The 18,001-nt window shown below is 38.9% G+C and overlaps 1 protein-coding gene and 1 pseudogene across 1 annotated transcript in view; one reads left to right on the top strand and one right to left on the bottom strand.

Annotated features, from left to right (window-relative positions):
• CCDC81 (coiled-coil domain containing 81) overlaps window positions 1-17,000 on the bottom strand; it is a 59,906-nt gene extending 42,906 nt beyond the window's left edge. The window contains exons 1-3 of the mRNA XM_012738719.2: window positions 16,573-17,000; window positions 3,370-3,431; window positions 1,812-1,968 (exon numbers count right to left, since the gene is read on the bottom strand). Of these exons, the coding sequence (XP_012594173.2) occupies window positions 1,812-1,968; window positions 3,370-3,431; window positions 16,573-16,651 (298 nt within the window). The 5' untranslated portion in view covers window positions 16,652-17,000. The remainder of the gene's footprint in view (window positions 1-1,811; window positions 1,969-3,369; window positions 3,432-16,572) is intronic.
• Window positions 8,522-9,529, top strand: LOC105856815 (large ribosomal subunit protein uL18 pseudogene; annotated as a pseudogene).
• Window positions 17,001-18,001: the final 1,001 nt, after the last annotated feature.

Raw genomic sequence — 18,001 nt, 5'->3', positions numbered from 1 at the left:
AGAGAGCAGAATATTCTAATCACTCAGCAAGCATGAATTATTATATAACCTTTCAAATGTCTGATACTGCTGAATGATGAAAATTAAAAGCTCTACAAAATTTGAGTTTCATTGTATCAGTCCACCATCTCCCGTACAATTTAATAGTAATTCTCTACCACAACTCTTCATTTCTTTTTTTTTTTAACATAAATTTCTTAAAAGAGAAAGCCATATTGCCTGACTCTAGATTCTTCCTCCCATTTACCTATAGTCTCTCTGTAATCCACCATGCCTAGCTATTTTTTTTTTTCTTTTTAGAGACAGGTTCTCACTATGGTGCCCAGGCTGGTCTCAAACTTCTGGCCCCAAGCAATCTTCTCACCTCAGCTTCCCAAACATCTGGGATTACAGGCACAAGCCACCATGCCTGGCAAAAATAAGCTCTAATTCTAAGGCACGAGTGTTTTTGCAAAAATGTTGGCTTCATTTTCATTTCCTTTGGTATGTTTTTGATGAAATTTCTTTGATAGGTTTTTGATACATTTCTTCTTTCATAAGATTCTAGGTAAAAATGGCTAAAAGTTTATCAAACCCACCATACTGAATATATGTATAAAGAATTCTAAAAAATATTTTTTTCCAATACATAATTTTTGATGGAAAGTTACAAATGAAAATTAACTTTCAGGAAAGTTATCTTAAAGTTACAGCTTTTTCACCTGCTGTCATTGGGGTAGACTGTCTCTCTTTATCCAGGTCTGAGTGTGACACAGGAGGGGAAAATAAGGAAGGTCAAAAGGAACATAGCCAGGATCAGGAAGGACGTGCCCAAAGGCGTCTAAATAAGCAAGGCAGGTGTTATGAAGCCCACACTCTAAAGTTGATGGAAGCATCCTGAAGCAGGGATTATGTCTGTTTTATTTCCCACTATATCTCAAGCACCTGGAACAAGGCCTAACACATAGTTGATCCTAAATAAATATTTGCAGAAGGAAGGAAAGAAAGTTGGCTTTAGGGTGTGAGAAAAGTATATAAGGTATATCTTAAGTCTTTATGGAATTACTGAACTTCTAACCTTTCGATTTTAATAATTTAGATTATATATGATAGAAAAACATTTAGTAATCTTTTTCACAGCTGCTACTGACCATAGTTCTTCCAACCAGGGACCCAAATTAATTTTCTCTTCTTTATAACCACTTTTAATTTCTTAGGATACGAAATATGGATAAAAGTCTGTACAAGTCTGTGGTGTAACTCTTATATAAATTTGCCTTTAATGTCACATCGGGTCTTCTTGTGCCTGCCACTTAAGTTACTGGGGTTTAAAACGGCCTGAGTAGGCTGGGCGCAGTGGCTCACACCTGTAATCCTAGTACTGTGGGAGGCTGAGGAGGGAAGTTCACGTGAGCTCAGGAGTTTGAGACCAGCCTGAGCAAGAGTGAGACCCCCATCTCTACAAAAAATAAAAAAAATTAGCCAGGCGTGGTGGTGCATGCCTATAGTCGCAGCTACTCGGGAGACTGAGGCAGGAGGATCGCTTGAGCCCAGGAGTTTGAGGTTGCTGTGAGCTAGGCTGACACCACAGCACACTAGCCGGGGCAACAGAGAGACTCTGTCTCAGAAAAAAAAAATAATAAATAAATGGTTTGCAGGAAGATTCTGTATTTTCCCATCTTGGCCCCTCCCTCTGCCAAGGGTACCACGTGAAAAGTGAGCCCTTCCAATCAGAAACTAATAAAGCAGTGCTGGACAATCAATCTTTGCCCTTTCATTTCTATCCCCAGGCTAGTAACTTTGGGAAAATCTTCAATATTAAAATTATTTACCGGGAGTATATACTTTGTTTTGTTTGAGTCCATGGATCTGCATTAACTTCTCCGCCATGATAAATATGGGCCTCTGGATTAGAATAAACTTGCCATTTCCCACTTGCATCTTTTGTCTCGTGAAAGTGAAAGTTCCAAATCCTGGAATCTGAACCCCCTAGAAAGAAAAATAAGGGGAGAAAAAAAGTAACAAAAATAATTCATTGAGGGGGCAAAGAAAAAATAATCCTTAGCATTGTTATCTAAAAAGCATGAAGAGAATTAAGTTTAGGCCTTAAAAGTGCAATGATCTTTACAACCCCTTATAGCTATAACATTTTATAATTCTAAGTTTTCAAACAAGTTTAGTATAAAATGTAATAATATATTGACCCATGATGATTTCTAGACATCAGATCCTTCATCTCCATATTATTAAAAGGCTAAGAAAATGTGTATGAATGCCATAGCTTCTTTTAATCTGTATCTAAAATTACTTTGTTCTAAATTGTGTTTAAAATTTTAATCATTTGCCATTAGTGGAACTTAAGAGGGCATGAGAAACTTTGCCTTCTTATTTCCTCTTTTCAATTTTATCTCTGCCACTTAAAATCAGACAACCCAGCATCCAAGGCATATGCTACAGGTAGTGATGTTGGCTGATGAGGAGAAGCAAATGTCCTTGGCTCTCAAATTGAGTTCTGTCTCCCTGGAGATATCATACATCAAGGGCTACAAACTCAAACACCTACCGGGGCTAAGAAAAAATGCAAGGAACTGACGGTAGCCAACCAGAAAGCATAGTGGCTGGAGATTACATGGTCCATTTACATAGAAGGCAGAGCCTGTTGTGAGCTCCAGCTAAGCATTACCATATAGGAATAGAAGACTGGCATTGTTAGATCAGCTGACTTTTGAAGAGACAGCAGAAAAGAATCCACAACTTTATATAAACTCTCCAGATTTTAAGTGATGATAATTCAAATTCTCAAACCAAACAAAGGAAGTTTGAAGAATGAATTCCACCAAAAGGCTCTCATAGTGCTAAGTAGGATGTAAAAGTTTCACAATCTCACAGCTTCCCTAAAGCTCCTCCCAAAATCTCCATCCAATTTTATGGCATCTAAACCTAAGACTTGACAGGAGAAAGTACTTCAGCCCTGGACAAAGTTTCTCATTTTTGGCAGATTGAGTTTGGGTCCCATCTTGGTAAATTTCAGTTTACATCCATTCCCTGCAAGGAGGCAAGACAAGCAGCGGGATATCCTTGTACAGCTATGCCAGGAACTGTCAGATCACAGACAGACAGAACTCATTGAGTTTCTTTACACAGAGCCAGGCCAATCAGTACTACACTCTGTATCACTGGAAGAGCAAAATTTACAACTTCATCACCTAAGAATAAAATGCACGTTTGTTAAATCTACTATCCACAAGTCCTAAGTGTGAGCATCATAAAAATCACAGGACTGAAGGTTAAACTGGGTGGCTCTAAAGTCTACTGCTCTGCTTCCAGAAAAATTATACCAGACATGGAGGAAAAACTCTTTGGACTCGTACATTAAAATTAAAGTCCTACCTTGTGCAGGGTTAGCTGCCGCTCCACAAATTCTGACACATTCCCCCAGATAGTAGCAACTTCTGAAATTCAAAGGAAACCAGAAATAATTTATGTGAGCACCCACGCCTAGTATCTTAGTGCTGATAAATAAAAATGTAAATATGAAATGGAGAACCAAATGACAATAATTCCTAATTAATTAATAATTATCAGAAAATAAGGTCATTCTCAAAAGTTAATTTTCCTGTTACCCCTTTAAGTTCCAAAGATGTGATTTTTTTCAAAATAATAATAACAAATTTGTGAAGCAAACCTTTCTACAATAAAGGGAACTATGTCACACATTTCCCTCTATTCTATAGAGCTAACCAAGGATAACCTAGCCTTTTCTTAATGACCCATTCAACAACCATTTATCAAGTGTCTACTCTGTGCCATGTGATTAATGTGAACATTCATTCCTATTCCATTCTATAACCCAGGCATAAGACCAAGGGCCACTAAGGGCATGAAAGGCTGATGTCTGCACACAAACTGTCTGTATACTTTTATTTTTGCTAAATTCTTGAATCTACTATTTATTCTCATTTTTTTACTGTTAAGCTATTAGCTTTTACTTCTCTCCGCTGCTAGTGCTCTGTAGGCTCCCTTTCCAGTCCTAATTCACTGATTCTTGTCTACTGTACTCTGGGAATAACAAATACACTAATATTATGTCTAAAATAATAATTTTTAAAAACACATCTTTGAGTAGGGGCCCAAGAAGCTTTACTTTGAATCAATGCTTAAACTTTGCACTATCAACTTTGACTAATTGGAGGGAAGCCTTCTATGTTTATTTGCTTGCTCTGAACTATGTTCCAAAAAGCTGTGGTAGAAAAACAGGTAGTTGCCAATAACCAAAGTGCTAATGTGCAATAAGAACATATGCTCTAGGTATGACTAATATTTAGAAATATAGAAAATTCTATCTATGTTGACATTGCCATTCCAAACCTAATCATTTGTTTATCAAAGATGCTTTACAGTTAGGAAATCTTTTCAAGTCAAAAGTGTTAAGTTTAATTCTCAAAATAAAACATCAAGAACAGTGACATCTACCAGGTTGGCATAGATAGATGCAGTAGGTGGAAAAAAGGCCAATTCTTTCTCCATTTTAGAAACTGCTTGAATTATTGGTATAACTTTTCCCCCACTGGTTTAAACTACTAACTAAAGCAGAGAGATTGCAATCTTTTAATTCTTGCATATTATAAATATTTGTATTAATATACCAGGGAGGAGGCAGGTTTGGTAGATGAGAAGTAGCAGTGACTCTCATGAACATCTGGGAACAAGTTTGGTGATGGAAACTCACTTGCCTGTCAATAAAATTAGGTCTGCGTGTCACAGGGAGCACAAGGACCAAGATTCTGCCCCTCACTCTAAATCACTTTCTGTAATCAGGCATTTTCCATCCTCTGCCCGTCCTGCTCCATTCCCTACTCCTCCCCACCCTCCCAGCCAAAAGAATTCTACTCCTGGCTGCTCAGAACTAAGAAGATCTTTCAACTAGTCCCAACTGCATACCAAATTAAAATTTTCATCATCGCAAAAAAATGTCATTAATTCATTAATAATATAAAATCTCAGTATCCAGATTTATAATACATGGAGACCTTTCAAAGTTAATCAGATCAGAGCTGTTAAATTTATGACTCTAAAAGTCTTGCATGTAGACTCATGAAATACAGCTCAGATTTCAGGAAAACAATCTACACCAAAGAGGAAATGATTTAGTTAGGTCCAGGAGAAATTATATAGTTTGCAACCAAACCCTTGTGAAAAGATTTGACTTAATGAAAAACTTGAGGGTAGTCTTTCTTCATTTAGATGATATATTCAAGTTCACCATATCATTTTACTCCATAAAATCTAATTGGCAATATCTAAAGAGCAGAGTTAATTGTTCTAAACTGAAATTTCCTATTTCTAAGTGTGTGGGGGGGGGAGGAAAATATACATAGCATCCCCCTTAGGAAGCTTTAGGACCCTGTAATTCAATTGGAACAGATTTGGAAATCTTCTAAATTTGATTTTTTTCTAATATACCAAAGTGTCAAGAGAGGGTGTCACTAAATCTCAAAATGAAAAGGATTTCAATCTAAGAAACAACTTTAGACAATTTTCAGTCTAAGAAACAAACTGAAGAATATGCTACTTTTACATTTTAAGGGAACCTGGGGTTGTTATTTATTTTAATCAAACACTGAAACACCAAGAGTCACTATTATAAAGAACTAATCCCTAGACATACTTTCTACATTCAGTTCAACCTTCATTTGATTTCAAATGCTAAACATTTTCTGCACTCAAAACCATATTATTAAACACAATGCCAAGTGGCAGGAATACTATATCTTATATATGATTATTATAAAAAAGGACTAAGTCCCATTATGTAAATTATACAATAATATACTCTTCAAAAAACTTCGTCTGGGGATGGACATGCTTGAAGCTCTGACTCAGGTGAGGCAAAGGCAATATATGTCACCTAAACATTTGTATCCCCATAATATACTGAAATTTTAAAAAATTAAAAATTAAAAGTAAATCAAATAAAAAGATATTACTCAGACTTGTGGGGGGAGGGGGGGAAAGGGCATTTATTGAAACCTTAATATTTGTACCCCCATAATATGCTGAAAAAAAAAGATATTAATGTCAAAAAAGATAAGTTCCTTGATGTTATAAAATTTATCTTCTAAAATTAAAGCACAGTAGAATAATAAAGGATGATTTTAACAAAGAAATATATTCCCAGAATACAGTGCAATGGAAAGAGCAGTGTGCTACATGCCTTCCTGCCTCAATGAACTCAACAATTTCACACAGTTCACATCTGAAAAATAATAATAGAACCTTAATTTTGGCACTATGATTGTATAATATTAAACTTTGGTGAAATGTACAGAAGCAGCAGGAATATACAATAATGAACATACACCATGATGAGAGTTAATTTATGTTTTGCTGAGGTTTGAAGTTTATCCTCATCCCCTTTGCAATGGGTCATCTGTGAAAGTTAATAAATCAGTAGTTTGACTTTGGCTTCTAATAAATCCCTTGTTGAAGTCACCAGTGATCTCTTTCTCAATACATTCAGTGAGCATGTTGAATTTTCATCTCTTCCGACCCCTCTGACACTGTCAATCCCCCCCTCCTCCTTTAAACATTTCTTCTGGCTTTTATGACACTGCTCTGTCTTGGATTTTCTCCTACCTCTCTGGTCATTTCTTCTCAGTCTCCTTTGCAGGTTTATCCTCCTCAACCCAATCATTAAATGTTGGGGTTTTTCAAGGTATAGTCCTGGGATGCCTTCTCTTTTCACTTTATACTCTCTACTTAAACAGTCACATCCATGTTCAAGATGATTCACAAATGTTTATTCGCAAGACCAGACTCTCCCTCTACCTACCTTTGAGGTTCTAGACCTGTGTATCCAGCTGCCTACTTGTATACCTCACAAAGGCCCTTCACCTTGCCCCAAACCAGGATCTTCCCCTAAATTCTATCCTTTATGCAGGGCTTTGATCCCAATGAATGGCGTCTCCATCGATTTAGCTATATGAGCCAGGAATTCCAAAGTCATTGTTGGGACTTCCCTTCTCCCTCACTCCCCTTATCCAGTCCATCACCTGAATCTGTAGATTTCACCTCCAAATAGCCCTTCAGTCTGTCCACTTCTCTCCATTTCTACTGCCACCAGTTTATACCAAGCTACCATTTGTTCTCACCCAGACTACTGCTATAGGCACTTGTGACCCTCCAGTTCATTCTCCACATGCCGACCAGAGTGATCTTTTCAAAATACAAACTGATCATGACATTCAAGTCCTCCTTGACCCCAATTCAAAACACTTAATGGCTTCCCATCAGGCTTAACATAAAGGCCACATCCTTAATTTGACTTACAAGGCCCTGCATAACTTGACCCCTTGCTTTCTCTCCAGCTTCCTTTAGCATATGCTCCCTCCCTACACCTACAGAACCAACCATCCTTCCATCGCCCCATCACACCATACTCCCTCTCTCCCACCACAGTTGTTGCTTTGCCATAAATGCTTTCACCTCACCTCTACTCTCTACCCATCTGATCCATTTCTCCTAAGTAATTCCAACTCGTTCTTCATGCCTCAGCTCAAATGATCCATTCTTTAGCAATTCTTGGCACACACACCCATTCTTAACCTCTACTAAAAGTTCTCATTGGACTTTCAGTTTCTCGATCTGCCTGTAAGGAAGTTGCCTCTCAGTCCTGATGGGTAAAAAGCTGAACAGACTGAAAAGTCAACAACTCTTCTTGGATCCACAGAGCAGGGAGGACACAGGGCAAACTGCTTTCCTTCAGATTAGAGAGGCAGAAAGGCAAAAACAGGGAATAACAGCATCCTGGAGCAGAGACTCACTAGCAGAAATGGCATCAAGAACCAGCAAGGAGGAGGTAAGAAAACCTGAACTTAAGTGACAAATTGCTGGAGGCTCAGTGTGGACAACTCCAAGAATTAAAAACCTCAGGGGGCCCAGTCATGGGGCAGGTCTCCACAATATTGTAAGATTTACTTCCAGGAGCTCAACCAGGTTCCCACAGGTAAATATGAGAGGGAAATCCCTTTGTGCCTCTGGCAGAGGGGAAAGAAAAAGGAAGCATTCTGAAACATGCCAGAGCATTCTGCTCTTCACAAGGTCTGCCCTCAGGAGAAGCTAACGGAAGAGAGCCTAACCTGCTGGGGTATTATCAGGGCCTCACTGACCTGGGAGAAGAAAAATAACCAACATCAGCCCACTCTAGACCTCCTGTCTCACCTAAGAGGGGAAAAAAACAAAAAACACTTGGAAAATCCACATTCCAGAGGCACAGACTCACTGAAATACTGAGACCTAATCATAGCCCTATAGAATGCATCTCCTTCCCCAAGAAGTGGCACAGTGTCATTTGAAAGTGATATTGGATTAGCTATAAATATATATTGCATAGTCTAAAGCAACTGCTAAAAAAGATAAAAAAAAAAAAAAGAGAGAAGTATAACTGATAGGCTAAGAAAGGAGAAAAATGGAATCATAAAATGCTCAGTTAAAATCACAAAAGGCGAACAAAAATGGAAGATTAAAAAAACAAGTAAAGTCAGTGTGGAGCCGCAAAAGTGGATCTCTGTTCGGCAGGATGGGGTTTGTTAAAGTTGTCAAGAATAAGGCCTACTTTAAGAGATACCAAGTGAAATTCAGAAGACGACGAGAGGGTAAAACTGATTACTATGCTCGGAAACGCTTGGTGATACAGGATAAAAATAAGTACAACACACCCAAATACAGAATGATAGTTCGTGTAACTAACAGACATCATTTGTCAGATTGCTTATGCCCGTATAGAAGGGGATATGATAGTCTGCGCAGCTTATGCACACGAACTACCAAAATATGGTGTGAAGGTTGGCCTGACAAATTATGCTGCAGCATATTGTGCTGGCCTGCTGCTGGCCCGCAGGCTTCTCAATAGGTTTGGCATGGACAAGATCTATGAAGGCCAAGTGGAAGTGACAGGAGATGAATACAATGTGGAAAGCATTGACGGCCAGCCTAGTGCTTTTACGTGCTATTTGGATGCAGGCCTTGCCAGAACTACAACTGGCAATAAAGTTTTTGGGGCCCTGAAGGGAGCTGTGGATGGAGGCTTGTCTATTCCTCACAGTACCAAACGATTCCCTGGTTATGATTCTGAAAGCAAGGAATTTAATGCTGAAGTACATCGGAAGCACATCATGGGTCAGAATGTTGCAGATTATATGCGTTATCTAATGGAAGAAGATGAAGATGCTTACAAAAAACAGTTTTCTCAATACATAAAGAACAACGTTACTCCAGACATGGAGGAGATGTATAAGAAAGCCCATGCTGCTATACAAGATAATCCAGTCTATGAGAAGAAGCCTAAGAAAGAAGTTAAGAAGAAGAGATGGAACCGTCCCAAAATGTCCCTTGCCCAGAAGAAAGATTGGGTAGCTCAAAAGAAGGCAAGCTTCCTCAGAGCTCAAGAGCGGGCTGCTGAAAGCTAAACCAAACTGCAATTTCTTATGAGGATTTTTGAGAAATGTCAGACAATAAACTTATTGAATAAGCAGCTAAAAAAAAAAAACAAGTATAAAAAAGTTTAAAAATTAACACACATGGTAGACATTAATCCATCTATATCAATAATCACTTTGAACACCATCTAAATGTACCAATTAAAGACAGAGGTAGACCAAAAAAAAAAAAACCCAATTATATGTTGTCTGAAAGAAATTCACTTTAAATATAAAAACATGTACATTAAAAGCAAATGGATGGAGAAAATATACCATGCTAACACTAATCAAAAGAAAGCGGGGAGGCTGGGTGCAGTGGCTCACGCCTATAATCCTAGCACTCTGGGAAGCCAAGGTGGGAGTATTGCGTAAGCTCAGGAGTTCAAGACCAGCCTGAGCAAGAGCAAGACCCCCATCTCTACTAAAAATAGAAAGAAATTAGCCAAACAACTAAAAATAGAAAAAAAATTCGCTGGGCACGGTAGCCCATGCCTGTAGTCCCAGCTACCCAGGAGGCTGAGGCAGGAGGATCACTTGAGCCCAGGAGTTTGAGGTTGCTGTGAGCTAGGCTGACACCACGACACTCTAACCAGGGCAAGAGAGTAAGACTGTCTTAATTATATATATATATATATATACACACACATAAAAGAAAGCAGGAGTAGTATATTAACTTAAGGTAGAGTAGACATCTAATCAAGGAAAGTTACCAAGGATAAAGAAGGGCATTACATAATGATAAAGGGGTCGATTGTCTAAGAAGACATAAGCAATTCTTTGTATGTATGTACCTAACAACGGAATGTCAAATTATATGAGGAGGGAAAAACTAATAGAACAGTAAGGAGAGATAGATGAATCCACTATTATAGTAGGAGGCTTCAACACCCACCCCTTACCAGAAATTAACAGATCCAGTAGACATAAAATCAGTAAAGACATAGCTGAACTCAACAGCACCATCAATCAACTGGATATAACTAACATGTACAGACTATTTCATCCAACAATAGCAGAATACACATGTAACAGTCACCAAGATAGAACACAGTTAGGGCCATAAAACACATTTTAACAAATATGAAAGGATAGAAATCATACAGTGCCTGCTGTCAGATCACAACAGAATTAAACTAGAAATGAATAACAGAAAGACAAGTGGAAAATTCCAAAATACATGAAGATTAAACAATATGCTTCTACATAACACATAGGACAAAGAAGAAATATCAACAGAAATTTTACAACACTTTAAGCTAAATGAAAATGAAAACACAGCTTACTAAAACTTATGGAATGCAGCAAAAGCAATTAATTCTTAGAAATGTATAGCATTGGATGCATATATTAGAAAATAAAAAATATCTAAAATCAATAATCGAAGTTTTCAATTTAGGAAACTAGAAAAAGAAGAACAAATTAAATCCAATAAAAGTAGAAGAACAGAAATAGTAAGAATTAGAGCAGAAATCAATGACAATGAAAACAGGAACTCAATAGAGAAGATCAACAAAAACAAAAGGGGGCACTTTGAAAAGATAGATGAAATTGATAAGCCTCTTATAAGGCTAAATAAGAAAAAAGAGAGGATACAAATTACTAATATCAGAAATTAAACAGGGGATATCACTATACATCCTATGAACAATAAAGGAACATTACAAACAACTCTATGTCCACAAATCTGATAACCTAGATGAAATGAACCAATTCCTTGAAAAACATATTTTGCCAAAACGCACACAAGAATACACAATCTTAAAAGGCCTGTGTATATTAAAGAAATTGAATCAATAATTAAATGCCTTGATACTTCCAAAACAGAAAGTACCAAGCCAAAACGGGTTCACTGGTGAATGCTAACAAACATTTAAGGAAGAAATTATACCAATTTGCTACCATTTCTTTCAGAGGATAGAAGCAGAGAAGATACTTCCTAACTCATTCTATGACGATAACATTACCCTAACAAAACCAGACAAAGACATTATGAGAAAACTAAAGGCCTCTCATGAACATAGATGCAAAATCTTCAACAAAATATTAGCAAATCAAAAAAAGCAATGGGCCGGGCGCGGTGGCTCACGCCTGTAATCCTAGCTCTCTGGGAGGCCGAGGCGGGCGGATTGCTCGAGGCCAGGAGTTCGAAACCAGCCTGAGCAAGAGCGAGACCCCGTCTCCACTATAAATAGAAAGAAATTAATTGGCCAACTAATATATACAAAAAATTAGCCGGGCATGGTGGCGCATGCCTGTAGTCCCAGCTACTTGGGAGGCTGAGGCAGGAGGATTGCTTGAGCCAGGAGTTTGAGGTTGCTGTGAGCTAGGCTGACGCCACGGCACTCACTCTAGCCTGGGCAACAAAGCGAGACTCTGTCTCAAAAAAAAAAAAAAAAAAAAAAAAAAAAAAGCAATGTATAAAATGAATTGTATACCATGACCAAGTGGGATTTATTTCAGATATGCAAGGTTGGTTCAACATTCAAAAATCAATTTATGTAATCCATCACACATCAACAAGGTTAAAAAATAAAAATCACATGATCACATCAATAGGTGCAGAAAAAGCATTTGACAAAATCCAACACTCATTCAGGATGAAAACTCTCAGTAAACTAGGAATAGAGGAGAACTTCCTCAACTTGATTAAGAATATATAAAAAAAACTACAGCAAACATTGTACTTAATTATAAGAAACTTAAAGCTTTCCTACTAAGATCAGGAACAAGGCAAAGATGTCCTTCTCACCACTCCTTCTCACCATCATACTGGAAGTCCTAGCTAATGCAAAAGGCAGGAAAAAAAGGAAATAAATGTATATAGAATGATAAAAAAGAAATAAAACTCTTTTTTTTTTATAAAGAACATGATCATTCATGTAGAAAATCTGAAAGAATTCAATAAAAAGAACTCTTGGAACTAATAAGCAAATATAGCAAAATGGCAAGATAAAAGGCTAATATACAAAAGTCATTGCTTTCTTATATACTAGCAATGAACAAGTGGAATTTGAAATTAAAAACACAATACCAGCCAGGCACAGCAGTTCATGCCTATAAATCCCAGCACTTTAGGAGGCCGAGGCTGGAGTATTGCTTGAAGCCAGGAGTTTGAGACCAGCCTGGGCAAAATAGTGAGACCCTAGCTCTACAAGAAATAAGAAATATTAGGGTGTCCTGTAGTCTCAGCTACTCAGGAGGCTGAGACAGGAGGACCACTTGAGCCCAGGAGTTCAAGCCTCTAACGAGTTGTGATTGATTGCATCACTGTACTCCAGCCTGGGAGACAGAGCATAACCCTGTCTCCAAACAAAAATAAAAACAAAAACAAATAGCATTTATATTAGCACCCCAAAAAGTGCTAATATAAAGACATTAATCCACCTATAAACGTTAATTCACCTATGATCAATATCAATATCAAAATATGTACACAATCTATATGAGGGAAACTACAAAACTCTCAGGAATGAAATCAGAGAACTACTAAATAAATAGATGTTCCATGTTCATAAATAGAAAGACTCAACATTGTCAAGATGTCAGTTCTTTTCAGCTCTATCTACAGATTCAATGTAATCCCAATCAAAATCCCAATAAGTTCTTTTGTGGATATCAACAAACTGACTCCAAAATTCATATTGAGAGGCAAAAGATACAGAGCAGCCAACAAAACATTGAGAAAAATAACAAAGTCAGAAGACGGACACTACCCAACCTCAAGACTTACCATAAAGCTGCAGTGATCAAGACAGCATGGTATGGGCAAAAGAATATAAAAATAAATCAGTGGAACAGAATAAAGAGCCCAGAAATAGACCTGCATAAATATAGTCAACCGATCTTTGACAGAGGAACAAAGGCAATACAATGGAACAAAGATAGTCTTTTAAACAAATGTTGCTACAACGACTGAACATCCACATACAAAAAAATGAATCTAGACACAGATTTTACATGCTTCACAAAAATTAACTCAAAATGGATCATAGACCTAAATATAAAACACAAAACTACAAAACTCCTAGAACATAACATAGGATAAAACCTAGATGACCTCAGAGACAAGAAGAAAGGGGTGGAAAAAAAATAAAGAAGAAAAAAAACTTAGATGACCTTGGGTATGGCAATGACTTTTTAGATACAACATCAAAAGCATGGTCCAGGAAAGAAATAATTGATAAGCTGAAATTCATTAAAATTTTAAACTCTGCTTTCTAAAAGATAATGTCAAGAGAATGAGAAGACAAGCGCCAGACTGGGAGAAAATATTTGCAAAATACATAACTAATAAAGGATTGCTATCAAAACTATACAAAGGATTTTTAAAACTAAGCACTAAGAAAACAAACAACAGACACCTCATCACAAAAGATATACAGTCTGGGCGAGGTGGCTCACGCCTGTAATTCTAGCTCTCTGGGAGGCCGAGGCAGTCGGATTGCTCGAGGTCAGGAGTTCGAAACCAGCCTGAGCAAGAGCGAGACCCCGTCTCTACTATAAATAGAAAGAAATTAATTGGCCAACTAATATATAGAGAAAAAATTAGCTGGGCATGGTGGCGCATGCCTGTAGTCCCAGCTACTCGGGAGGCTGAGGCAGTAGGATCGCTTGAGCCCAGGAGTTTGAGGTTGCTGTGAGCTAGGCTGATGCCACGGCACTCACTCTGGCCTGGGCAACAAAGCGAGACTCTGTCTCAAAAAAAAAAAAAAAAAAAAAAGATATACAGATGACAAGCACATGAAAAGGCACTCCACATCATATATCATCAAGAAAATGCACATTAAAATGAGATACTGATACACATGCCTAATGGAATGGCCAAAATCTAGAATACTAACAATACCAAATGCTTGTGATGATGTGAAGAAACAAGAACTCTCATTCATTGCTGTTTGGAATGCAACATGATACAGCCCCTTTAGAAAACAGTCTGGCAGTTTCTCTCAAAACTAAATATCTTCTTACCATATAATCTAGCAATCATGCTTCTTGGTATTTACCTAAATGAATTGAAAACTTATATCCAAAAATATTTTTTAAAAAACCTGCACACAGGCCGGGCGCGGTGGCTCACGCCTGTAATCCTAGCTCTCTGGGAGGCCGAGGCGGGCGGATCCTTTGAGTTCAGGAGTTCGAAACCAACCTGAGCAAGAGCGAGACCCCGTCTCTACTATAAATAGAAACAAAATTAATTGGCCAACTAATATATATACAAAAAAAAAAAAAAATTAGCCGGGCGTGGTGGTGCATGCCTGTAGTCCCAGCTACTCGGGAGGCTGAGGCAGAAGGATCGCTTGAGCCCAGGAGTTTGAGGTTGCTGTGAGCTAGGCTGACGCCACGGCACTCACTCTAGCCTGGGCAACAAAGTGAGACTCTGTCTCAAAAAAAAAAAAAAAAAAACCTGCACACAGATGTCAGCAGCTTTATTCAAAATTGACAAAACTTCTCCAGTCCAAGGAGCCTGACCAAAAAAAAAAAAAAAATTGAAGAAACCAAAATGTCCTCCATAGGTGAATGGAATAAAAAAAAAACTGTGACATCTAGATAATGTAATGATATTATTCAGCACTAAAAAGAAATGAGCTATTAAGCAATGAAAAAAAACATAAAGGAAACTTAAATTCATATAACTGAGTGAAAGAAGCCAATCCAAAAAGGCTATATACTGTATGACTCCAACTATGTGACATTCAGGAAAGGGAAAAATTGTGGAGAGAGTAAAAAAGTTCAGTGGTTGCCAGGGGTTGGGGTAAGGGCAGGGATGAACAGGCATAACACAGAGGACTTTGGGGGCAGGGAAAATACTGTATGACATTATAATGGTGGACACGTCATTATACATTTATCCAAACCTACAGAAAGTACAACACCAAGAGAGAACCGTAACGTAAACTATGGACTTTGGGTGATTATGACATGTCAATCAATGCAGTTGTAACAAATGTACCACTCTGGTGTAGGATATTGATAATGGGAGGATCTATGCATGTATGTGGGTAGAGGGTATGTGGGAAACCTGTCCCTTCCCTCTTAATTTTCTGTGAACCTAAAACTGCTCTTAAAAAAATAGATTTTTTGTAAAAAAAAAAAAACAGTTCTTATTGTATCATTTACCTCCTCCTTGGTAGTACTTAACCTCAACTGTAAATTTACATTTGTGTGATTGTTTGATTAATGTGTATCTTCCTCACTAGATTGTAAATTTCAAGATTTTTGCTCACCATCAGTTCTCTAGTGTTCCGCACTTACAAGGGTTTTGAAATTACTTGAATGGATACATACATAAACTTACAAATATTTTAAAATCCATAAAACCATTTTTTAATGCTTCTATTAGAAATATTTGACAGGAAAAAATAGGAGTGATGTAGGGTAAGAGAAAGAAGAAGCATCATTACTATTTATTTTATCTTCAAAAATCATTTGGTTAAGGCCTAGGCTACATCTCTAAGTTATAATGGCTTGATAATAATAATAGCTTATATTTCTGGAGCACCTTTCTTCGGAAGGGCTCCTAATGCTTGCAGACAGATCTCAATATCACTTTGAGGTGACTCTTCTAAGAAACTATGCTAAAAACAGATTGTGTCTTGCTACTAACCAAGCCTATTAAGTTTTCTCTGAGAAGTTGCAGGGTCCCCTTCCAGATGCTTACCCAGTACCTTTATATGATCATCTCCTTTTCTTAATACAACCGCAAGATGTCAAGGGCAACAAAAACAACCGTGTCTTTGCATGAACTCTGAAAACAAGCCATTTAGGGTCCTTTTACAACAGCTTTTCTCTAGGGAGGCAAAAAGTTTGTGATCTGCCCCAGTGGGGGGAGCATGGGGAGTGCTAAGCTTTAACCAGCATTTATTGAGAACTTACATTGTGCTAGTCCCAGAGCTGAGCTGCATATGCATTATCTCATTTAATCAAAAGTCTCAGGTGGCCCCTTTCCCTCATTAAGGCAGCGGGTAAAGAAATTGTCTCTGGCATCCAGCGTGGGGCTGATGTGATTGTCAGCTAGTTGCCAAGGCAACCTAGCCACTCTAGGCCAGGCCTGAGCCAAGAAATAGGGAAGCAGGTGAAGGTTCCGTCCCCAGAGTCCCCACCTCATGCCGCTTACCTCCCTGGCTCAGCGAGGGCAGCGTGGGCAGAACCTGCCTGTCCAGGTCCTGCAGAGAAGGGACTATAGTGTCCAGCATCTCCGGCTCCCAGTCGACTCCGTGCTGGGTCCTCGAAGGGCTTCTTTTCTTTCTTTCTTATAAAGAGTTTGCACAAAAATTATTTTTCCCACCCTACAGCTCCTCCTCCCCAGAGCTTCGGATTTGCCTTAAAAATAAAAATTCTTGAATTTTTTTGATTTTTTTTTTCCTTCTTAAATAAATTTAAATATGCTTTCTCGCTGATCCACTCTCCTGCTCTGGCTCTCGGGCCCTCCCACCGCAGGAACCCCAACAGCTGTCTGGCACTGAGTCAGAGTGAGCAAATCCGCGCCCTCCGGACCAGTGAGAGACCCAGCGAGGAGTGGGCGAGGCGTAGGCTCCGCCCCGGGAGAGCGCGGCGGGCGCGTAGCTAGGACGCGACAAAAGGCTCGCTTGGTTGCTAAGGCGTCAAAGGGGGACTCGGCCCCGCCCCTTAAGATGGGTGGCCCCTGGTTGCCCCGGTGATTCGGGAGCTCCTGGGGCAGCAAGGTCGGGAAGTAACTTTTGAAAAAAAAAAAACTTTGTTTTTTCCCTTTCCCTCTTACCCCAAATATCAAAGAGACTTGGCGGTTAGGGTGGTAGCTTTTGCAAACACCTTGGACGAATCTGGGAATGCTTTTTGCCCAGAGTAACGGACATTTGAGTCTCCGGATCTGCTTGAAGGGTTTGAGATTGAGCTGAAATTTGTTTCTTGATTTGATTTTCCCTCGGCTCCCCTCCTAGGACATGGGGGGGCTGGAGAACTGGGGAGGAGCGGGGTTGACTTTTTTAAAATTATAGTCGTTTTCCTCCTCCCCTGTACAGTACACGTCACAACTCTCATCCTGAAGAATTGTGTTCATACTTTCCCCTCTGCTGATCATCACAAAGGGAACATACCTCTGTAACCTCATCCAAGTCAAGAAAGAATGCTGTCAGTACAGCAGAAATGCTCCTCATTTCCTCTCCAGTCATTGTTTCAACACATACAATAGATTACTTTTGCCTATGTTTGAACTATTGGGATCAAAAATTAATAATGTGTGGCCAGGCGCGGTGGCTCACCCCTGTAATCCTAGCACTCTGGGAGGCCGAGGTGGGAGGATCGCTCAAGGTCAGGAGTTCGAGACCAGCCTGAGCAAGAGTGAGACCCCCGTCTCTACTAAAAATAGAAAGAAATTAATTGGCCAACTAAACATATATAGAAAAAATTAGCCAGGCATGGTGGCACGTGCCTATAGTCCCAGTTACTCAGGAGGCTGAGGCAGGAGGATTGCTTGAGCCCAGGAGACTGAGGTTGCTGTGAGCTAGGCTGATGCCACGGCACTCTAGTCAGGGCAACAGAGTGAGACTCTGTCTCAAAAACAAAAC

The sequence above is a fragment of the Microcebus murinus genome, chromosome 4 (genome assembly GCF_040939455.1).
Source record: "Microcebus murinus isolate Inina chromosome 4, M.murinus_Inina_mat1.0, whole genome shotgun sequence".
NCBI classification, from domain to species: Eukaryota; Metazoa; Chordata; class Mammalia; order Primates; family Cheirogaleidae; genus Microcebus; species Microcebus murinus.
This window is presented reverse-complemented; position numbering and strand designations above follow the sequence as displayed.